General features: G+C 38.0%; 1 protein-coding gene across 4 annotated transcripts in view; it reads left to right on the top strand.

Moving 5' to 3' along the window:
- The window catches only part of trappc8 (trafficking protein particle complex subunit 8), a 67,396-nt gene extending 43,403 nt beyond the window's left edge, over positions 1 to 23,993 (top strand). For all 4 annotated transcript variants that reach the window (XM_084092033.1, XM_084092032.1, XM_084092031.1 and 1 more), the window contains 14 exons: positions 2,136 to 2,302; positions 2,401 to 2,475; positions 2,581 to 2,674; positions 2,785 to 2,942; positions 7,116 to 7,549; positions 8,938 to 9,115; positions 10,236 to 10,332; positions 13,502 to 13,570; positions 13,823 to 13,881; positions 14,142 to 14,345; positions 15,149 to 15,250; positions 19,340 to 19,482; positions 21,160 to 21,249; positions 22,761 to 23,993. In XM_084092033.1, coding sequence (XP_083948159.1) covers positions 2,136 to 2,302; positions 2,401 to 2,475; positions 2,581 to 2,674; positions 2,785 to 2,942; positions 7,116 to 7,549; positions 8,938 to 9,115; positions 10,236 to 10,332; positions 13,502 to 13,570; positions 13,823 to 13,881; positions 14,142 to 14,345; positions 15,149 to 15,250; positions 19,340 to 19,482; positions 21,160 to 21,249; positions 22,761 to 22,995 — 2,105 coding nt within the window. In that variant the 3' untranslated portion in view covers positions 22,996 to 23,993. The remainder of the gene's footprint in view (positions 1 to 2,135; positions 2,303 to 2,400; positions 2,476 to 2,580; positions 2,675 to 2,784; positions 2,943 to 7,115; positions 7,550 to 8,937; positions 9,116 to 10,235; positions 10,333 to 13,501; positions 13,571 to 13,822; positions 13,882 to 14,141; positions 14,346 to 15,148; positions 15,251 to 19,339; positions 19,483 to 21,159; positions 21,250 to 22,760) is intronic.
- Positions 23,994 to 25,027: the final 1,034 nt, after the last annotated feature.

The raw sequence follows: 25,027 nt of genomic DNA, 5'->3' as shown, positions 1-25,027 counted from the left end.
GGATTGCCATCAAACCCTGGTATTTCCCTTACTGGAAGTGAAGATACTCTGTTGCCTTGCAATTAAGTCAACAATTCATTTTCAGAACTCCGGTTAGAACAGGATCGCTAAATTTACTTGAGCTCGTTGAACTGCTTCTGGAGTCCCTTACAACGTGACTTACTGGAAGTTGGGGTGTTGTAAAATATAAGCTTGGTTCTGCATCAGAAGGATCATACATTTGAAGCATTCATGCCATCCCTAGGCACATTAGGACAAACTTGAGTTGATATTTCGAACTGCTCAATCACCTTTAACTTGGGCATGTTTCTCATCTAAGGCAGCAGCTTGTGCACGGGCAGATGAAGAAGAACCCTTAGAGGCTTTGCTGGAAGCGACTGATACACTGCCTTCTCAGTCTCACATGTAAATCAACTGCACCAGTGTTATCAGACTGGGCCTGCGCAATGTCTCTTTGGGCTGGGCTGGTACATTTAATGAGCTCATATTATCCACCCATATATCCGATTCCCTTTGAAAATCAATAAAGCTATGAAATGTTGGCTCATAAAATCCACCTGATCATCAGCATATTTCTCATCTTCCTCTAAGCAAAGCCTCTGTACTGAGGCATGCAAATCATTAAATTCATTTTGTGTTTGGTTGAATTTATCAACACCTTTTAAAACGTTTTCCACATTTCCTTTCTTCATAAAACTCTGAAGCTAATTTACCTTTCTCGTTAAAATGCCCAGTCTTGCTCTACGAGAGCCAATTAGTTTTAACAGTTTTTGTTCTTTTATCTCAACAAGTGATTGATCCTCTCCTTCCATCATCTTAATTATGCGTTCTTATTATTCATAATTATACCATGGTCTGGGTGAATACTCGATTCTGATTGGCTGCAGGGTGTCCGTTAAAAAGTGATAATGGACACCTAGGAAAGGCGTCCCGTCAATTTGCCTGATGACAGTTCTAAATGATTGCGCTGGCTCAAACTCACTGATCAACTGCTGCGGTCGGGTCGCTGTGGCGACGTTGCTTGGCAACGCCTGTGGGAGATATTAAATAGTGCGCTCGACTTAATATATAAAAACCCTCACGATTTTTACTCTAAAACACATTAAAGTATTATTAATTGATTAAATATTTCTTTCTTTCGTAAGTAACCATGGTATAAGCGGGTTAATGCCCTTCGAGGTGTCCATTATCAGGTTTTAATGGACTTCGGCGGAGGCAACCGTCCTCCGCTGCGCGTCGGACGGTTCACGCCTCGCCGTCGTCCATTAAAACCTGATAATGGACACCTCGTCGGGTATTAACCCTTACTTATCATTTGTTTACCTCCTTTCCTATGTCAAACGCAATCTCATTTATTGTCCACATAGGCTATACATTCTTGAGGCATCCTTCGCTCATAACATATCAGGTTTCAGCGACAGTCCATCCAGCTCTCTCAATACAATCCTTTTTTAAAATCTTAATTTCCTCTGTACTCACAAACCAAAGCAAGCCTTATAGTTTCAAATCCAACTGTTCAAAGCTCTGAGTGTATCAAGGATCCATTGGAATGTCTGAATAGAAATATATACAAAATACAAATGTAAATAATACAAAGATAATACAAATTATTTACATAATATACATTATTATAATATCAATAACTCTGTTTATTCAGGGCAAAATGAAAAAAAAAACATGAAAAAAATGGCCATAACAATTACATTTTAAGATAAAATAGAATATTTTAATTATTATTTTTTATTTATCTAACTGACCCCAAACTTTTGTAATGTATATTTGAAATTGTAGTGTATACGTCATCATGTAGGCCTAAACTACAAATGATCAGATTTTTGTGAATCATTTATTAACAATTACAGATCATGGTATTTAACAACTTTGAAAATAAAGAAAACAATTCTCACACAAACCTATTGTAATAAATATCAAGTATTTTTGTGTAAATAAATGTATATTTTTATGTGACGTATCAAGCTTCAGGATTCTTCATTAATTATTGAGCCTTTTGCATTTTCACTGTATCAGCTGACCTGGTACATCCTCAGTCATGTTTTGTTCTCCTTCCCCATAATTTTCTGTCATGTAGTTTGCTATTAAAACATTGGCTTCTTTATAATTTTGCGAACCCACAGAACCCATCATTGTGGAGGTGGTTTTCCGTAACCCCTTGAAGGTTCCCTTGGCTCTGTCGGCTCTGTCTCTGCTGTGGAAGTTTACTCTGAAAGACTTCTCAGCCTCTCAGGGTGGCACAACCGGAGAAACCATCACCAATGAGAAAGAGGCAGCGTCTTTAAAAGAAGTAAGGCTGTTAGTCATCTCGGTTCATCATGCCTAAGGCATCCAGGTTTGGGTTTTTCATCAGTTTGATTAACTTCTCTGCATTTGAATCCGTTCCAGACCACAGCCCTCAATGACATAATTGAAACGCAAGTCATTCCAGAGTTCAACATAAGTCCAGAGGAGACCAAAGTGGTTTGAGCACCTTTTTCTCTTCTCTCTCTCCTTCTACTCTCTTTTTTTTCCCATTGCTTTAACTGAATTGGCTTTTTATCCTGTCTCTCTCTCCCGCTTTCTCAGGCTCGTTTGAAGCTGCTTCCTCGTAAGACAGGAGAGTTGCATGTTCTCGGTGTGGTGTACAACCTGGACACTGGAGAAGTGGGCAACAGTGAAGGTGTAAAACAAACGCGCATTCTTTGACGCGCATGTAAACAATGAAACCATCAGTTAATGTGATTTATGTGATGTGACACTAACTGTAGATGCGGTTGGTTTGTGCTGCAGGTTCACTGCCTGGTGATCTGATGTGTGTGCGTGGACAGCAGAATCTGGAGATCCAGGGGCCCAGACTCAATGTAACCAAAGAAGAAAAGACTTCAGTCAAATATGGACCAGACCGCCGCCTGGACCCCATCATCACCCCTCCAATGCCCTCACTGGAGGTGTGTTTGAGTCAATCAAAGCTTGACTTTAATGTGCATATAGTCTCCTCCAATAGGTTTACATGCATCCAAGGTATTTTCTCATGATATATACTCACCGGCCTCTTTATTAGCTACACCTTGCTAGTACTGGATTGGACCGACTGACTTAATATAGCATCAAGTAGTTGCTGCTGATTTATCGGTTGCACATCCATGATGTGAATCTCCTGTTCCACCACATCCCAAAGGTGCTCTATTGGACTGAGATTTGGTGACTGTGGAGGCCATTTGAGGATAGTTACCCATGTTCTAGAAACCAGTTTGAGATGATTTGAGCTTTGTGACATGGTGCGTTATCCTGTTACAAGTAGCCATTAGAAGATGGGTGCACTGTGGTCATAAAGGGATGGACATGTTCAGCAACAATTCTCAGGAAGGCTGTGGCATTTAAACAATCCTCATTTGTTACTTAGGGGACCAAGTGTGCCAAGAAAATATCCCTCACACCATTACACCACCAGCAGCCTGAACCGTTGATACAAGGAGGGATGGATCCATGCTTTTATGTTGTTTACACCAAATTCTGACCCGACAAATATTTTAATCTCCTATTGTCCAACTTTGGTGTGCCCGTGCGAAATGTAGCCTCAGTTTCCTGTCCTTGGCAGACAGAAGTGGCACTTTCTGTGGTGTTCTGCTGCTGTAGCCCATCTGATTCAAGGTTCGACGTGTTGTGCGTTCAGAGATGCTCTTCTGCAGACCTCTGTTGTAACCAGTGGTTAAGTTACAGTTGCCTTTCTATCAGCTCGAACCAGTCTGGCCATTCACCTCTGACCTCTGGCATCAACTAGGCATTTTTAACCACAGAACTGCTGCTCACTGGATGGTTTCTCTTTCAGACTATTCTCTGTAAACCCTAGAGAGGGTTGTGTGTGAAAATACCAGTAGATCCGCAGTTTCTGAAATGCTCAGACCAGCCTGTCTGGCACCAACAACAATGCCACATTCAAAGTTGCTTCAGCAGATCAACTTGACCATGTTTGACTACATGCCTAAATGCGCTGAGTTGTTGCCATTTGATTGGCTGATTAGATATTTGCGTTAACAAGCAGTTGAAAAGGTGTACCTAATAAAGTGTCTGGCGAGCATCACCTATTTTCTCACTGTGTCTGAAATGGTTCGATAAAGGATTAATTTTCTCTAAACCTCTTATCTCTGAAAGCCGACTCTACTCTGATTGATCAGGTGGCCCTGTCTGTTGTGATTGGTCAGCTGCTTACAGCGCATCAGAATTGAAACTCCAATTGCCGTATCTGAATTTCAGCCCTGGAGCACTTGATACACAGTGATACGAACAGTACCGATGGTATCAGTTTTACTGTATCATTTCGAGCTTGAGTTCTGATTTGACTTGACTTGATTTGCTTTCGCAGTGCAGAAAACAGCATCTTTTTATCATGTCGACAACGTGAACCAAACTCTTCCAGGCCTCAGCTACAAGTACAGTGTTTGAAGGTCAAAGTAGACATTGTTCACAGGCAGCCGGTGAAGACTATAGGCTGCCATTATGCAAATTTGTTATAAACCTATGTAGGTTTGTTCAGGAAGTAAGGCTGGAATTACTGACGATTTGGCAGTTCAGAATCTGTTCTTTTGGGAGGCAATAACTCCATTTATTGTGCACTTTGAATTTTGAAACTTTGCAGAACTTTCACAAACAGCTATATTACACACTACATGAAAGGTAATATCCAAAAAAGCATAATGGGGCATTTTTAAGTTTTAAAGACGGCATAGTCTTTTTTTTCCCCCCTGTTGTGAAGTATATCCAAGTGAAACTGCTTGAACAAGAAAAAAATGTTGGGCGAACTTGATTTTGTGAATCAGGAATTGATTGGATGATTGTGGTTTGATATTGCTGTGATGACATGTGGGTGACAGGTTGTCATCAGAGAAGAGAAGAGATGTTGCTGCAAGATGGAGGGGAAGTTATTTTGATTAAAGATTGATGACACATGAATAAAAAATAAAAAAATTGGTGCACGGATAAATCATTTATAATAAATAAATACTGCAATATTCCATAAAAAATATATATGTATTTGACAATTTGATTTCATGCTGACTTTAATAATCTACATGACCTAACCTGGTCCTGAGAACTAAGAGCAGATTTAGTATAAAAGCATTAGTCACAGTTAAATCAAGACCGTTTAATGATTTGCAGTGCTCAGATTGCACTCCAAGGCTGGGATATATTGAATATTCACAATATATTGAGAATGATTTAGATGGAGGTATATAAATTATGCTATGGTGTAAATATTGCAGTGAATTAAATAATTTCCTCCAAGACGCTTGAAGAAACCTACCTGCTAAGTTATAGTACTGTGAAAAGTTATAGGCACTTAAAATGTTGTAAAGTGAGGTTGCTTTCAAAAATAACGTCATAAATAGATAGTATACACACACAGTCATGTGTAATAGAAAGGACACCCTTTAGAATTTTATGGTTTTACATATCAACATAATACAAAAAATCATCTGGCCTTTAGCAGGTCTTAAAATTAGGTAAATACAACCTCAGATGAGTAACAACAAATTACATATTACACTGTGTCATTATTTATTTAACAAAAATATAGCCAAACTGGAAAAGCCATGGGTGACAAACTAAGTACACCCTATGATTCAATTGCTTGTAGAGCCACTTTCAGCTGCAATAAGTTGAAGGAATAATTTTCTGTATTACCGTATCAGTCTCTCACATCGTTCTTGGAGGAATTTTTGCCTGCTCTTCTTTACACGGTTTCTTCAGTTCATTGAGTTTTGTGGGCATCTGTTTATGCACAGCTCTCTTAAGGTCCCGCAACAGCATTTCAGTCGGGTTGACGTCTTCAGCCATTCTGTTGTAGATTTGCTGGTGTGCTTGGGATCATTGTCCTGTTGCATGACCCAATATCGGCCAAGCTTTAGCTGTCGGACAGATGGCCTCACGTTTGACTCTAGAATACTTTGGTATGCAGAGGAGTTCATGGTCGACTCAATGACTGCAAGTTGCCCATGTCCTGTGGCTGCAAAACAAGCCAAAAATCATCAACCCACAACCACTGTGCTTGGCAGTTGGTGCTGATATGTTGCATGTGATTTACACCTAACTTGGTGCTGTGCATAATGGCCAAACATCTCTACTTTGGTCTCATCTTTCCAAAGGACATTGTTTCAAAAGTCTTGAGGTTTGTTCAGATGCAACTAAGCCGTGCTGCAGAGAAGAAGCTTCTCCTGGCAACCCTTCCAAACATGCCATACTTGTCCCGTCTTTTTCAAATTGTACTACATGAACTTTAACATTTAACATGTTAGGGCCTGTAGAGTTTCAGGTGAAGTTCTTGGGTGTTTTGTGATTTCTCTGAGCATTGCACGGTCTGACATTGGGGTGAATTTGCTGGGACGTCCACCCCCGGAAGATTGCCAACTGTCTTGAATTTTTTCAACTTGTGAATAATCTTTCTTACTGTAGAATAATGGGCTTCAAATTGTTTGTAAATGGCCATATAACCCTTCTCAGATTGATAGCAGCAATAATTGCTTCTCTAAGATCATTGCTGATGTCTTTCTTCCTTGGCATTGTTAACACACACCTGAATGCTCCAGACCGGCAAACTGCCAAAACTTCTGCTTTATAGAGGTGATCACACTTGCTGATGATCAATTAATCAAAGACAGTTGATTAGCAGCGCCTGACTGCTGCTCACCCTCTTAATTCCTATGGAAGCAGTAAGGGTTCCACTTTGGCCTAGTTTTTGTTAAATAAATAATGACATGGTGTAATATGTTATGTGATGTTGTTCATCTGTGGTTGTATTATGTAATTTTAAGACCTACCAAGGACCAGATGATTTTTGATTGTGTTTTCTTTTTCACACGACTATACATACATACATGCATACATGCATACATACACACATGTGTGTGTGTGTGTGTGTGTGTATGTATATGTATATATATATATATATATATATATATATATATATATATATATATTTTTTTTTTTATATATATATATTAGAATAGGGTTAAGTGACGGTTCTTGGCGAGAACAAGCTACGTGTGGACCAGTCTTTATGCAAGTAGTCAGTCCTCTGTGAGACAAACCATGTAATCACTATTTCTCTTTCTTTTTCCTCTCAGGTGTTTTTTATTAACTTCCCCACTGGTTTATTGTGTGGTGAGATCCGAAAAGCGTGGGTGGAGTTTGTGAACGTGAGTGCAGTCCCTCTTACTGGTCTTCGGGTGGCGTCCACACACCCAGAGTTCTTCACATTCGGGAGTGCCGTCTCTGACCTCACCCCAGTGACCCCCACAGCAGCAGAGCACTGCTCCGCCTACAAGACTGTGTCCATGCCCCCGTCAGTGGCCACAGTGTCGCTCGTGTCACCAGCGGCGTTCGGGGTCACCAGCGGTGACCGGCCGATGGTGGCGGAGATTCCCTTGTCACGAGGTGTGCTGGGACCAGGGGAGGCGTTACAGATCCCGCTGTGGCTGAGGGGGCCTGAACTAGAGGGTGTGCATGAAATCAACTTCCTGTTTTACTATGAGAGTACAGAGAAGACTGCCAAACTCAGGTACGTGGCCATTTATTTATTTACTAATAATAGACAATACAATGAACTGGGTTTGTTTGAGAAGGTTTCCTTAGGGGCCGATCACACCTGACACGTTTTTTGCAGTGAGAGGCGCCTATTTTCAGTTGATTTCCTATGGCAGCGAGCGTTCTGCACGCTGTTTATGCGCCTGCTGCGCCTTGCGTTTTTGAAGTTGAAAAAAAAGGCACTCCGAGCGGAAAAAGCGCCCAACGTCATCGCGTTTTTTTCCACTGTCCAATCGAATGAATGGAGAGGCGGGCCTTCCGCTTTAGTGATGAAAGCTACAGTTGCTTGAACGCCCAGAGAGTGCGATGATGGAGGATAAACTTGTGGTGCTCTCGCGGGTTACCAGGAGCTTAACGACTTCACGAACCGTAACTACCACAATGTTAACAGAAAGTAAATCTGTAAAAAACGCGTTAGGTGTGATCGGGGCCTTAGGCAAGTGCAGCTTTTTTGGCTGTATTCACTCAATTGTCATTTTGGAAAATATTGTTGGACTGTCATTGATTTACTTCTTGCACTTGGATTTATGGGTTCAAAAGAGGGATTTTTAGAAAGATTTGAACCATCTAATCCCATCCATCCATCCATCCATCCATCCATCCATCCATCCATCCATCCATCCAATGTTTTGTCTCTTGGAAATGCACATCTGACAGTAGCTTGAGTTGGGACTCTGATGTACCGTAAATTTATTTCATAACACAGAGTAACATCTGTAAAATTTTAATATTCTTACTGAGTTAGAACCCTATATTTAATTTATCCTTTAATATTTAATACATGTACATATTATCTAATAAAATTCAATATGAATATCCCACATTTTTGCCACAAATACCATGTTTAAAGTTAGTGTTATTGGGCAATTCCGCGCAAAAATGTCACATCCATAACGCCAACTAAATACAATGGCATTGTGTTGGCGTTATGGATGTGACAGTTTTGCGTGGAATTGCCCTATTACAGTAAATCCATGGTAAATGTTGGTGATTTGGGGATTGAAAAGTATTCGTTTTGGCTCAGTGTTTCTCTTGTTTTCTGCATCAGTGTTGCTGAGAATGTCACAGCTGTTTTCTTATTCTGCATATAGAGTGTTAAAGATTGACACAAACACAAAAATTAAACAACATCTTTAATTTTTTCTTCAAAGATGAAAAAGTGTTTAAGTTCCTTTCATTGGCTACTGTTGATGCTGAGCAATTAGATAGTGGCTGATAATCTAACTTGAGCACATACATTTTCATGTGGAAATTTGCTGTGTGAAGTTTAAAGGGGACTAATTGACCTGCTACATAATTAAGCATTTGAAAATTACCGCATGACTTCCCGTGACTCATCTTTACTTTCTCTGAAACTTTTAGTCACAGGGTTCTTCGACACACGGTTTTCATCTGTGCAAGTCGCTCTCTCAGCGTCAGAGCCACAGCCAGCCGCAGCAACACGCTGCATGGCGGAGAGCGAGAGAAAGAAGAGGGCAGAGGAAGGGAGGAAAAGAACGGCAACATGCTGGTCTTTGTAGACGTGGAGAACATTAACACGGTGAGCTCTCTCCCACACATGGACGACTCAAGCAGAGCTGCTGTGTCTTTTTTTACAATAATACTTTCTCTTTTTGCACTATGGCATATACATACATACATACATACATACACACATATATATATATATATATATATATGTATATGTATGTATGTATGTATATATATATATATATATATATATATATATGTATGTATATATATATATATATGTATATGTATATATATATATATATATATATGTGTATATGTATATATATATGTATATGTATATATATATATATATATATATATATATATATATATATATATATATGTGTGTGTATATGTATGTGTGCATGTATTATACAATTATAAAAAAAGTTATAAAATAATAAACTGAAGCATAAACTGAAATAAAGCATTTTGAATGCTACAAGTGAATTGAGGGATCACACCATTATAATGTACAGCAAGAAAAATTAAAAATATTGATATTGCGATTTGCTTAAGATTACATTTACCAGTGTTATTAAATTATTATTAGTGTTTTCAATTTAATCTTCAAGCTAGTGTTAGATGACAGCAGAGGTAATCTACATTTTAAAATAAGGTAATTAAGCTCACACAAGTAAATATTCAATAACTGCTTGTACAGATTAAAAAAGTCTAATATTGCCCAATAATTTATTTTGACATGCTTGAACACACACATTTTTATAGTTAACTACTTTTCCCATACAGGTTAAGATAAACACATCATAAGCAGGGCTGTCAGCTGATTTAAAAATGAATAAATAAAATGAAAATAAAAAAAGTACAATTAATCACATATTCTGTATCATATTCAAATGCATAATGTTATTGTGGAATATGAGTAAAGCATTGAATAGATTTAAAAAAATGGCTTTAGAAGAATAGTATTAAATCATATCATATATTACATTAGTATATAACTGTATATTACAGTCTATTACATTAGTATATTATCATATTAATTTGACCGCCCAAATCATTGGTGTTTGCACAGTTCCCACCCATTCCTCTGTGATCTGAGTTGATTTATTTGTGGAGATCAGTTTAAACTCATCTTCTAAATGATATGTGTTGATTTGAATCTTCTCTTTCTCTCGTGCTCTCAGAGTGAAGCAGGTGTTCGTGAATTCCACATAGTTCAGGTGTCTAGCAGCAGTCGGCAATGGAGGCTGCACAAGTGCATCAACCCTGTGGGAGAGAAAGGTATGAATCCTCTAGAATGCTTTGGAAACATGCACTTAGCCGCTTTTCAGTTCCTTTTATTCCTCCCTCAGCCACCTGGGGTTAAGTGTTTTGCTCAACGTTGCTTGTTAGAATGTGGATCGCTCCTTTAAAGGGAATGTCTAATGCTATTTCATGCATTTTGACTTATGTACACTGTTAAACATGGCCAAAGTAAAAAAATAAATAAATAAAAAAGAGTTGGACGTATGACGGAGTATTTCTGTGCCAAATACACTCCTTCAGGATTCGGAGTTTCAAGTTTCGGAAATTTTTTATTGAGTATGGCCCTGTATGACGTCATAAAGGGCGTATTTCCTTGTATGGGCACTTCTCCCGGAAGAGTGTTTTGTTGGCAATTGGAGCGTAAGTGCATATAATGTAAACAAGATGAAAGTATAGTGAATCAAAAGTTATCCAGGGATAGCTCGTGACTCTTTAGCTCCGGCCACGGCACACCTCCAGGAGCTCGGCTGTTTTCAGAAAGAATCGGTACAGCGTATCTGTCTTTTATAAATCTGATAAAACTAAAGATTCTTCAGATATGAAGGATGCTATACTACTCTGTAGGTACTCAAGATTAGCATGGGATTGGCAGAAACTGTGTGTGGTATTTCATCCAAACATCGAATTTGGTTCCAAACTAGAATACGTTTTTTTTATTCCATCCAACACAAAAGGAAATGTGTTGCAAAATGTCCACACTAGGAATGTCCAAAAACTAATAATGGTGGTCCTTCATAAATTATATGTATTTTGAGTCTTTTGTCCTTTTGTCTCAAATGTAGCTCAGTATAATCATAAGTATAATCATTTTGATTATTCTCCTTTGCAGTTATCATGTTATTTTTATAGTTACTATGGATACAATGACTGCATTCAGGTGCTGTATATAACTGGTCCCGCTGGCTGAAATGATGATGGTGGTGAAATTGTGTCTGTGTGTATGATTTGTGTAGATATGTCTTCCAAGGGTTGGCAGAATGGTCATCCAGAAACTGACTAATGTATCTAAATTTTTTGATGCAAATTTGTTTTTTTTCTTCTGACTGGTCAAAAAAATGTGCTGCCTGTGAAATTTTGAAATGTGAAATTTTAAAATGTGGCCAATCAGAGACATGCATGTCGGCCAATCAGAGGTGTTTACGAATCCGTTCAACAGCGCTCAAAATGCTAGATGGAGATGCTGGTATTGTCACATTTTTAAAATTTCAGTACAGATTTGGTACCTAAGTCGATACTTTTGAGAACTCTATAGTCAGTTTTACTAGTTTGCACATTTGTAGTTCCTTTGAAACATCACACGGATCTTTCTTTAAAGTGCCGTGTAAAGAGCGATCTGCATACATAAATCCATATATACCGGCAGCACTGTGAATATTGACGGAGAGGAACTTGATTGCTTGCCAGAAAAGCGGGCAGAGTATAAAAAGAAGCTGGGAACGGGAACAAACACACAATGATGCACTCCGTGACCGGCAGCCCTTAAGCAACCTATTGAAAATGGTTCACATTGCGTTTGTGTTGAGTCATCTGGACGGGTGTGCTCCTGCACACCCTGCAGAGAGTGATGCAGCAACTCTGAGATGAAATTAGGTCACGTTCAAATTGTGCTGAGTGTGTGAAACATGCAGGCGCATGCATTTTAGTGGCTCACTAAATTGCAAATTGAATCCTGTGTGTGCCCTCGTTTCGTAGTGTCAGCTTCAGATGGGTAAATAAATGTAATGATGTGAAAATATGAATATGAATTCATGGTTTCTAAAAAATGCATCTTTAAGCGAGTGCAACACTTCCAACTCCAAGGCTAAATCAGTTTCCTGCTTGTGCTTGTTAAGTGTGTGTGAACTCTCAAAGTCTCTCAATGAAGCCTAGCGGCTTGTTGTTTAGCGGTATTTGTGTTTACGCTGCATCGCCTTTTGTAAGTTAGTTAATTCAGTAGTTTTAATTAATTTATCTGTCTTATGGAACAGAGTGGCCTTAACCTGAGGAGATGATGGAGGACGGACCTACAGCTACAAACAAATAATGAATACCTCCTTTTTGTTAGTCTTTGAATACTTTTATTTTTGAAAGAAAAAAAGGATTAAGACATGAAAGCACACCAGGCATCATGGGATTGAAAGATCTTGAGTTCTGAAGATCTAATCTGAAAGTTAGATCTGTTTATCACAATAGCTGCATACTCTTGTTTGCTTCTCACACTTAAATTGTTAGTTCCCCAAAAAATTTATATCGTGTCATCATTTACTCATGCTTGTGTCATTCAGAACCTAAAAGACTGGTTCATCTTCGAAACACAAATGAAGACTTGTGTCCCTCCATTTAAAGTACATTTCACCAAAACTTTGACGCTTCAAAAAGTACATAAAGACATTGTAAAAGTAATCCATATGAACTGAGTGTTTTACTCCAAGTCTCCTGAAGAGACATGATCACTTTATATGATGAACAGATTTAATTTACACTTTTATTCTCATATTTGGACATGTATAGAGCACATCATATATGGTAAACAGAGGCTCAACATGCTTGCTTGATGCTTGAGAACCAATGAGGTTTGTTCACAAAAATGATGAAAGAATTTAAAAAAATTATCTTCATTTTGTGTTCTGAAGATGAATGAAAGTTTGGAACGGCATTAGAGGGGTGAGTAAATGATGATACAATTTTAATTTTTGGGTGAACTAATCCTTTAATATTTAACTCAAAAATAGGCATTCAGTCATCATTTGTTCAGCTTAATTGTTTCAATCCCACATTACTTATTTTCACTGCGGAGCACAATAAAAGTCTTTGTGTGAAAATTCGAGTTATTATACACTGAACATCTTCACGTTTCCGCATATTAAAATGATGCATACAAAAAGGCTGAATATGTTCTTCAAGATGGTTCTTTAATAATGGTTAATTAAAACGTGTATTTTGAAGCAATAATAAAGAAACAAGGAAAACTTTTGAAGTGCCCTGCATTCTACTTTGAAATTCTTTAACTTTAACATGCTTGATTAACTGGCCTTTACATCTAAACTGTTTTTGTGTATGGGGTTCTATGATGTAGGAGAATCAAAAAGAAAGATTTTTGGAGAATAAGTGGATGAACGCTCACCTTCTTTCTTGTCTTTTCCTTCAATTCATGTTATGTTTGCAGACTCTAAGCTGGCCAGCAGGGAGAGGGGAAAGCTGTGCTTCAAAGCCACAAGATGCAGAACAGAGGAAGGTAAGGCTTCCAGTACATGCGCATATACACAAACCTTCACAGCCTCAAATTCTGAAATACAGAATAATAAGCAAATAGTTTTTAATGTGCAAGACGACGTGCATAAACTTCAAATCACATTTACCGAATACATTCCTAGATGTGACTTTCAATCCACAATCACAGCTGCTCTCAGCCAATTAAAATGCAGCAAACTGTGGTTAACATATTGATGTTTGAACATGCTGACTTTTTTTGTTCTCAACGTCTAAGCTACCTCAGATGCAGCAAAAAAATACACCTTTGCTGACCTCAACCTTGGCAATGAACAAGTAAGAAAGCCCTTTTGTTCTCACTACTATTTCAGTGATACTGACTCGAATCAAATTTTGTTGAATTTTAGTGAATCGATTAATCACCGTTTGATTCATCCTGTCTGGCAGACGGTTAACTCAAGATAACTCATTTGAGCACTGAAGTGTCCACTAAAGGCACACTTTTCGTGAATGACGATCTGACTGTCATCCTCATTCAGCTTCTCAACTGTCCTCAGCATATTTCTCTCTCTTTGGCTTTTCCTCTTATTCATTAGATTGTCAGCTCTACCACTCCATGTGCTGATTTTTTCTTCCGGAGGAGTCTGCCCGCTGAACCCAGGAGAGGAGGCGTGTCTGCAGGCGGTGCTAGTCAAATGCGGAGACACAGCCTCGCGCATCAGAGCGAGATTGATGAAGGTGTTACAAACATCGTCAGAAAATGCAGCGAAGTAGAGCTTGACATTATCATCCTTTGGAAGGTAACTCCTACCAGTTGCTGAGAAATTGTAAACATTTTTAATTTTTTATATTTTATATATATATTTGGGGCGGGGGTCAGGTAATTGTATTTGTTTATAAAGCAATTATTATTAGGACTAGCAAAGTTAACATGTTAGCCTAAGATATTTGTCTATGGCAGTAATTTACCATTTACCAAATAGCACAATAACGCATTTACCAAATTTGATATGACCGTTTCTTATTCTTTCTGTTTCTTAAAGACTGTTTGGAATTCATGAGATTAATAATGATTATTTTATTCTACTACTTTTTAACAGTAAAGCTTCACACTACCAGTACTACTTAATGGCTGCATGTCGCCAGTGTGAACGCAGCATAAGACGTACAGTGCATATAGTTTTTATTCGTCCAATAGTGGTTAGAATTGTCACCTTATTTATTATATAGTGTCACCTTCCAACAGTAACTGTACCAATTGTGAAGTTATAACTGTTTAACTGTTCAACTGGCCCCATGGAAATTTAAACCCTTTATTAGAACATGATTCCTAAAAATATTACCAGCCAACTTGCCAGTTACTCATGTTTATTCGCCAAACTACCAGTGATTGACTTCACTATTTTGCTTTTAGCAAGTGTTGGTTTTGGATCGATGCACTAGAGTTAAACACTGCTGGTGTTAATGACTTTTTCTGTCAATACAAAATCGGCTCCTTTATCTCAAAGAACTTTTGATGTAAATAATGCTTTGTGACAATATTGATGCTTTATGATTTGAGGTCAGAATGTCATTGTATTAATCATATGGTGTGGTATTTCAGGCATATGTTGTGGAGGATAACAAACAGCTCATTTTAGAGGGGCAGCTTCATGTTGCACTGCAAACCATTGGCAAAGAGGCCTGCTCGCTCTCGCAGAAAGAGGTACGGTACATACAGAACACAATATCTTACAATGACACGCTTTTGCTATTCGGCTCTTCACGTGGGTGCTTTCTAAATGTACATAAATATAGATTCACTCTATAAAGAATATACTTCCTCTAGTGCAGGAGACCACTCTATCTTTTCAAAGAGAATTGGCTGTATACCGATTGTATACCGATGTATGCACTAGGGATGTGACTTGAACTACCGCCCCCGAATTGGCGCTAATTTGGGTCCAGCAGTTGCTTGAATGGGGAGTCAATTATTATTCTTATTGAAAAAACAACAAAACAGTACAATGACAAATTCACTTAAATAGGCGCTTTTCCATTTCGCTTTGAAACCAATTCTTCTGCCATCGTCTTGTCAGTCAAGAGTGAGGCGAAATGGGTGAAGTGAGGTGAAATCTGACTCCTGCTGCTGATTTGTGCTGTGACTCTCATTCAGCGCACGCTGAACACCTGCGACATCGCAGCAAGTCTAGTATGCACATGACTAGATAATATTTTGTGTGTAACCATTTACAGACCAAGATGTCCTCATCTTAGTACATTCAGTGTAAAGCTACAATATGTAAGATTTTTGTAATAAAATATCCAAAAATCACTTGCACAGTGTGATATATTTCTTGCAGTTGTGTACTTACAATATCCCAAAACTTCCCAAAGATTTTTAATTTCAGAGAAATTCCAATTTTAAATAATGGCTCATCCCTGTTCATAATATCCTATAAAACTAATACATTTTATATAGCTCAACATGATGAAATGTCAGAATATGATCAGTATGTTATTCTAATGTTGATCTAGTTTACTGCTAGTCTCATACAGACACACTAACACATAGAATAACATTATAACTTTCAACACACTCAAATGCAGTTTAGTGTGATAGTGTAGACCAAGTGAAACAGTGCTGCGTTACCCCACAAGTTTCATTCATCTAATAAACTGACCTGTGTGAGTATTATTAAGCACTTGCGGGTAAGTTAGTTCGCTAGAATGAAATGTCCTTATTTCTTTATATCCACGGGACTCGCGTGTGACGCTGATATCTGTCTCTGCTGATACCAAAGTCATGTTAAAAACATCAGTGTGTTCACTCATCCATAAACATTATTAGATCCTTCGGCATGACGGCAAGTTCCATAATTCCGCTTAAGCATCATCCACATACGTCTTTGTTATTGTAAGAGGGTAGCGACTCCTAGCGGCAAAAAAAATCGCATATTGTAGCTTTAAGCTCTCAATTGAATGAATACAAACTTAGCTTTGCCAAGCAATAGTTTGCCCTTTTTTCGGTGTATCAGTGAAAGATCCTTCTTGGGAAAGAGTCTGAACTCAATGTAACAATCCTCAGAACTATAATACTTTATAAAATTATAACTATAATACTATTAAAATTATAATTTTTAGTCTAATTTTTGGCCTTCAATTTTAATGTCTTGTCTTCTGATGCTGCAAGAAAAGTGTCTTTCTGAACCTGTGGGAGTCAAACACACCCTTCTAGAACGTCTGTCTCATAAAGTAGGGTTGGAATTCAAATTTAGTGAGCCAATTCATCACCGACTGGCAGACGGTTAACACAAGATAACACACTTGAGCGCTGAATCAAAACACTGAAGTGCCCACTAAAGGCACACTTTTCGTGAATGACTTTCTGATAGTCAGAGATCAGACCAATAATGATAAAGAGGTCAAAGTTATTTTAATTCAGGGCTGTGTTGATCTCTCGTTATAGCTCAAGTAATGGACGTCGGAATTGTGAAGGCATTTGTTAACACTTTCGCTTCAAGTCATTTTTTTGTGTGCTTTGTGTCAGGAGTCCATCAGAGCCTTGATGCTTTTGTAGTGCATGTGTGGTTATAAAGGCACTTTGAAGAATGTGAAAAAATAAATAATTTCATTCTCCTGACCTTGCAATGTTGGGGAAAGTGCGCAAATCCTCTGGCTTTTTTATGAAGAAGGGTAAAGGTTGGAAGGAACTTTTCTTTTGTGTTCACGGCACAAGGATGGATAAAATGGAGGAAACCGACCTTGAGGCTCATCATAGTGTGTGATTTGTATTAGAGACCTCGATACTTCTTGTGGAAGCCAAAAAAGTAGTTCACTACATTGACGGAAACTATAATACTGTTCATTTTTCAATGATTTTCTTAAACCTAGAGATTTCTGTCCTTTCATTGAAAGTTCATTCCATCAACACTTTGGCATTTCAAGGCATTAGTAAAAAGATGGTAAAAGCAATCCACGTGAATCAAGTAGTTTAATCCAAGTCTTCTGAAAAGACACAATTGCTTTATATGAAGTATATACCTAGAGCATATCAAATATGGTAAACAGAGGCTCAAACATACTTGCTTGACATGCAAGGACCAGTGAAGTTTGTTGAGATTCTGTTTACCATATGTGACCCTGGACCACAAAACCAGGCTTATGGGTTTATACATTATTGAATAAATAAGCTTTCCATTGATGTGTGGTTTGTTAGGATAGGACAAGATTTGGCCAAGATACAACTATTTTAAAATCTGGAATCTGAGGGTGCAAAAAAATGTAAATATTGAGAAAATTGCCTTTACAGTTGTCCAATTATGTTCGCGATTGTGCTGCACCCACTCACAAAAATATTTTTTTTATATATTTAAGGTAGGACATTTACAAAATATCTTCATGGATCATGATCTTTACTTAATATCCTAATGATTTTTGGCATAAAAGAAAAATTAATAATTTTGACCCATACAATGTATTGTTGGCTATTGCCACAAATATACCCGTGCGACTTATGGTTTTGTGGTCCAGGGTCACATACAGTATTTGATGAGTGCTATGTATGCATGTTGATCTGTTTATATGTTAATAAATTAAATCTGTTCGTCATATAAAGCAAACATGTTTTTTCAGATGATTTCATATGGATTTCTTTTACAATGTCTATATGAGCTTTATGAAGTGTCAGTTTTGGTGGAATGGACAAATATATCATGTTTCATAAAAAATGTCTTAATTTGCGTTTTGAAGATGAACAAAAGGGTTATTAGTTTGGAACGACATGAGGGTGAGTAAATGATGACTGAATTTTACTGTTTAGGTGCCTATGAACTATCCCTTTAATAAGCTTATGTTCCTTGCAAAAACTCTGTGGCATTCAGTAAACTGAATATTTGGTAGATTTTAACACTTTCTCAGGGGTCTCAGAGTGGTTGTGTGAGCACTCCAGAGGAACCCAGACCCCTCTAAGGCCTTTTTCTCACATTAGAACAGTCAATTTCCTTGTGAGGTGTCTGGCTTTGATTAGTTTTATTTCAGTGTGTGTACTGCACATTAACTTCAAATTAGGTTGTATGATGCTACTCTATTTTAAATAAATATACTTTAAATCCCTACACCATGATAAGAGAAGTGCATACTGTACAGCCCTCGAATACAAGACAAATACAGAGTCCTCTGCTCTGGCTCTCGCTCAAGTCTTCCTATCATAATTTGACTTTCTATTTTCTCCATTTGAGACAGAGTGCAAGAGCGAAGTGACTTTGAGAGCACTATAAGTGAGTCCTGCTCTTTATGAAGATGGATGCATCCTAAGGTGCTTTAAACGGTCAGAGAGCCAGACAGCAGAAAGGCTCTGACCTTCGTGTGTGTGTGATGACTGATTTTTCAAAAAAATCATCAGTGTTCAAGCTGTGTCTCTCCTTCTCCATTTCAGCTCTTCATTCATTCCCTTGTTCTGTCAGTTGTTTATTTCCCCCTCTGTTTCCCTCCTACTGTTGGGCCTGATTCCATCCAGTCTGAAATTTCCCTCTGCACGTGTAGCATAGCAACACTCATTCATGGCAGAGGAAGTGCCTCACGTGAGGGAATGGCGTCACACATGTTGATCTCAAAGTCTTTTTATAGAAACACTCACGTGAGCTTGTGTTCAACCCTTTAGAGTTCAATCTGTCTCATCCACCCCGTTCCCTTCTCTCAGCCACGCACGCACTTTAAACTGAATGTAAAATGTAACAAAGCAATTTCCTCTGCTGGAGCTGAGATGATTCCTTTAAGCTTTCAGATTAAATAAACCTTCTGCTTTGTCTATTAGGAAACTCAGGAGATGGTGCTTCTGAAGTTCAAGCCTGACGTTCCACCTCCTGTAAGCAAGCCCTCGCTGGAACAGCTTTCCCATCTCATAAAGACCTGTCTCCACTACCCAGAGTCTTATGATCATCCTTTCCCACAAAAGAGGTGAAGCGCACACAAACAAACACTATTTTTTGCCCGAAATCCACAGACTGTGTTTCAGAGGTGATAAGACTTGCAGAGACGTACACTAATGCCCAGTCACACCCACAGGAGCGTTTTTCTGGCCTAGTTCTGCAGTGGTGTGTGGAAAGTAGGTGTGTTCGCACGACATGAAAGTGTGAAAGATGGAGATAAACTGGACCATGTCGTGGTTATGGCACTCTAAGCGGACAGTCATCACTCATAGCTAGTTTAGATAGATTTGTGCGAATGTGCTCACATACGTTTGTTTGGTCGTTCTGTGAGGAACAAAGTATGGAAGCTTGTTTCCACCACAGAATAAAGCACTTTAAAAGATAATTGCGACTTTTTATCTCACAGTTGTGAGTTGACATAGTCGGAATTGCGAGATATAAAGTCAGAATTGCGTGATATAAAGTCGCAATTGCGTGTTATAAAGTCAGAAACACGCAATTGCGAGTTCATATCTCACAAATGCGAGTGTTATAAAGTCCAATTCTAAGGAAAAAAAGACTTTTTTCCTCAGAATTGCGAGTATATATCTCAATTCTTTCTTTATAACACACAATTGCGACTTTATATCATGCAATTCTGACATTATATCTCACAATTGCGTGTTATAAAGTCAGAATTGCGATATAAACAAGCAATTCTGAGTTTATTTCTTGAGGTATACTATAAACAACCCTTACAAAGTGTCCTAATAAAATCTGACCAACTGTCAAGCACTAAAAGCTCTTTACTGTCAAGTTTTAGACCTAACCAAACACAAGCGTTAGGACATTTTCTATTTTGGCGGCACTTTTCTGGGTGGCCCTGCCCACAGTCGAATCTCATTGGCCAAAAATCCCACACAGCATAACTGTATGCTGCAAATATATTAAGATTGATTGCGTATTGCTGCATAGTCACTTTTAATGTGAACAGACAAATGGCTTGAAGTTTTGCAGTACTTCACCAGAAGTCTGTTGTTTTCACTGGAAAATCCAATTGACATTTTGATTAAATGTCAAAAAAGGAGAAACACATATATGGAAGAATCATTCAAAAGACCTATAACATGCTTTTTCAAAATATATAGGGTTCTTTTTCATGTCATGGCAACATAATACGCTTTAAGTAATTCTTTTAAATAATTTGAATAATTTTCTTTTTAAATTTAGGATGGGGAGGGAGATAGGAAAGTGGAGGAACAGAACTGAACAGAAATTTGCCAGGAAATTGAACTAAACATCTTGTAGCATGATGAGATGAATGTTCAGGACAAGAGGCAGAGGTTTAGTCCATCCATATTTGTGCTTCAGGACAAATGACTTAAAATTGCTGCACACCAGTATAAGATTAGCAGAAGTTATGAGAACCATTTATCAAAGTAATATCCAGATGAAAATCAAGAGTGCTGTATTTTACATCACAAAATTGAATAATCAATTTTGTCTAGCTTGAAAACTTGGGCTCATGATATGTGGTCATGAGATGCAAGAAATGTTTTCTAGTGCATTTTTCAATTAAAGAATAAACTGTTTGAATTTGGTTTGCTTTTATGGAGGATGCACAAGCACTGCATCAAGAGGAGAAATTTCAAGTATTACACATACATCTGAAACCCATCTTTCAAATCTTGCTGTACTTTTTTTTTTTTTCCCTTTTTTCCCCTAGTTTATGTATGGTACCAGTCACCCTGACGTTGTCCAACTGTTCCTTGGCTAAGGTAGATGTCATCATTGATCTGCGGCATAAAACGACCAGGTACATCTCAGCTTTTCCTGATCCCTAAAGGCCCCAATATATTTAACAAAAACAAACTGGTGTGACGTCATTTCAAACTAAATCAGGTCAAAACGAAGTTCGTTTGGTGTTTGTTTCGGAAGTTCGAAACCGCTTGCCAAGGTGAACTTTCCGGAAAAGTACGATCTGGCTGGTAAACACCTTCGAACTACCATTGGTCCGTGGCGATGTTGTAAATGAGACTCCGCCTTCTTTGACGTGGAAATCCTCTGCGATTCTTTTCTTTGCTTCAATCCGTCGAGTTCAGACATCTGCTTTAAAATTAAAATTATGTATTTGTAATTGAAAGAGATACTGACACTTTTTCATTTTTAATAATGTAAAGCTGCTTGCTTTTAAAGGGGTCATGAACTGCATTGTTTTATTGTTTTATAATGTTTCCTGTGGTTCACTTATAATGTTAGTATGATTTTTACATCAAAAATTGTCATAATTAAAAAAATGAAAGGTATTTTTCCTACCCTGATTTTAGCTAACACTCTGTTTGAAGGGGCGTGTCTGCTGTGATTGGCTGACATCTTTGCATATGAAATAGCTAAGAATTACATGTGGAACTCTCGTAAAACTTTTACCACACTTTTACTATTACAGCTGTCAAAGTTAACTAATTCTGAAAAGGTGAAAACATCATATTTAGATCGTGGCATGAAAGGTTGGGGCGATGAGCATTGTAGCGGATTACAGACATGTTGAGCGCATGAATGCAGTGATCTCATCATTGTAACTCGATTTCTGCACTCTCATGAATGCTATCATATCTAACAGTGCAAACACGATGTAAATAAGAGATTCATCGTTGATTATAACAGGAGTTTCACTGATAAACTCGCACTGTTTGATTGACAGCTCCAGCAATTATAAAGAGAGCGTTCTTTCTCTTTGATTGCTTTCTATATGTAATTTAATCACAGGTCACCTATAGATAGTTACATTCCATAATGAGCCGTTCGCTGGGCTTGGTTACAATGAAATCAAGGAAGTTTTCAGTTCTGAAACTTACAGGATATTTTTATAGTATGATGACCTCTTATATGTCTAGAGCTCAAGGAAAATTTGATTTCTCAAATTCATGACCCCTTTAAACAATCTATTGCTATATAGTCTAAATAAATAAATGTGACGTGACTTTACTGAAGTGCCGAATTGCAGAGCTGGTGCAAACATCCACATCACTATGATCAGATGCTTTTTAACTCATGTTTTCTCACCACTGTCATTTTTGTTGTATTTATATTGTTATTGAAAGTGTGCAGCATATATTTACATATTCATCTAAACGTCACTCTCAGCAGTGTGGGCGGTGTTGGGGTGTTCACTAACAGTATACCTGTGGTCACGTATATATCGAACATATTTTTACCCCTAAGCGAAGAATGAAAAGAACTTCACCATGAGTATATCGGGGCCTTTAGGTGCAAATGTTATAAATATGGAAGGTATTTGTCTCACACTCTCGTTGTCTTTTTATGCAGCCCGGAGTCACTGGAAGTGCATGGTTCCTTTAGCTGGCTGGGCCAGACCCAATATAAGTTACAACTCCAAGCTCAAGAGGTGTACATGCTTTCCTTGAAAGCCTGTTTCTTCCAGGCTGGAGTTTATAATTTGGGTACACCTCGTGTCTTCGCCAAGTTGGCACAGACCAGCGCTATGTGTGAGACCAGCCAGCAGAGCGCCATGCCTGCACTTATTATCATCAACAGCGTTTGAGGTAACTCCGCAATGTTTCCCTGTTCTCGGCCCACCTAAATAAATGAAACGGACCGGAGTCCAAGATTTTTTTTTACTTCTTGCTAAAACAAAATCTAATTGAGAGAGATAAGTAATTAAAAAAACTTGAACACAAATATTTCAACTTAACACTGCATCTGATGTGCTTGCCATGGTGAGCTAAACACAAACAGACTCTAGATGTTTTGTCTTAAATGCACCTGAAGTGTGACTGGATCTGTTTTTTTCCCCCCCAATGTTAATTTATCTCTCATGTCAGTCCATGTATTATTTTGAAGATTTTTGCTTGTTTTATTAAATATTTTTGTTTTTAGAACTATATATTTTTCAAGATCCCAAACATGTGGTAATGTAAATGGCTATGCATCTCTGCCTCGTACTGCCCTACTGGATGTTTCATGGTTGCCCACTGTGATCTGTTGCCACAGTAACATAAAAACATCTCCAGTGCTATTTTGAAACCAGAAGATGAAACACTGTAACGGATGAGCTGTAACCGGTTGATAACTTTGCAACTGCTGAAAGGCAGAATCCAGTCAGTCTGCAAATGTGGAGTTAAGTGGAACTCAACATCACCTTATGAGAAGCCAGTGGAATTGGCGAAGTCCAATGTGGAGCCATCTTAATGTTCGTAACCCAGTAAGGAATTGGCAGAATCCATGTTGCCCAGTCAAACAGCAGAGACTTTTAAGGACCTGTAAGAACACCAAGAGGGTAAAAGTCACCGTTTGAGAGCATATTTTTGTTTGTGCATCTTTGTGTGGGTGGGCTGTGCTGTTTTCTCAAGAAATTTTTAATTTTCTACAAACCAATCATCTTCTCCCACCACCTCAGCTTTCATTTTCATCTCCACTACTATGATCAAACTGTTATTTAAATGTATCTACATGACTGCTTTTCTGGAGAAAAAAAAAATGATGTATTATATTTATAACAAATTACTGTACATAGAATAAAATGTAACCAATAACCAAGAACCTGGCTGCCTGTTGCGTCCTTAGGTGTTTTTAGTTTTTGTTTTAGAAATGTAATTTACTATATTGATTTGGCAAGTACCATTTACCAAGCACAACATGCAAGGTTGTTCTCTAATATGCAATCCCTGGGAAGCATGTCATTGAACATGTGGTGATAAATTTTTCTTTCTTTTTCTATTTTTCTTTGTGTGCCTGGCTATCAGCTTCTTGAATTTTTAACAAGTTACACAAAACTGAGCTTCAAAATCGTGCCAGAAATGCCTTTCGTGACTTAAATCATTCAGCACGGCTGGTTCTGTCAGTGGTATTGTGCTTTTATTTCCTGTATGTAAGGCTGGACAGCTGAACTGAACTTTATTTAATAAGGGTTAATTGTAAAGTTATTCTGAATAAAGAATTAGCTACAAATAGTCCTTTAACATATGATGTGCATGTTCACAGTGTTCCCATCTCATTGTAGCAAATACAGGTATAGCATATATTTGGTTTTCTCTGCATGCTAATGTCTGTTTTATATTGGTTTTTATAGTTCCAAAAAGTCCATATATGCATTTCCCTGCCTTTTAATATTGGAAATTGACTCCTCCATACATTTTGAATCATAATTTTCTGCAGATGTAGTCTTCTTTCTGTAAGATGTTCAGGTAAATTGTTCAGCCCGGTGATGCTCCGTCCGTGTACACGTTTCCCGCCGCTGCATCCACGCGCTTCAGATTGAACGAGCGCTCACGTGCAATTTAATGTGCGCGCGCGCTCGTGAGGAAACGCTGCACAGTTACAGTGATTTTTATTTTATTTTATTTATTTATTTTTACGTTGGTGTAGCCTATCTTTAACAAAGTCGCCAAACGTAATTGAAAGCCCGCCTGTCTTAATTTGAACTCATAATTCTGTGTATTTTAAATACAGCAACTTTTTAGACCCTTTAACCTCAAAAGTAGCCTACTACATTTTGCTTACAAATGGTGCGTGGGATTAAATAGTTTAAAGCTAATCTCTGAATATCCTGCTGAAGGCTTACCGATATATTTTAT

Source organism: Abramis brama (assembly GCF_963993115.1).
Source record: "Abramis brama genome assembly, chromosome: 18".
In the NCBI taxonomy this organism is placed as follows: domain Eukaryota; kingdom Metazoa; phylum Chordata; class Actinopteri; order Cypriniformes; family Leuciscidae; genus Abramis; species Abramis brama.
Note: the sequence above shows the minus strand (reverse complement) of the source record. Positions and strands in the feature narration are given on the sequence as shown.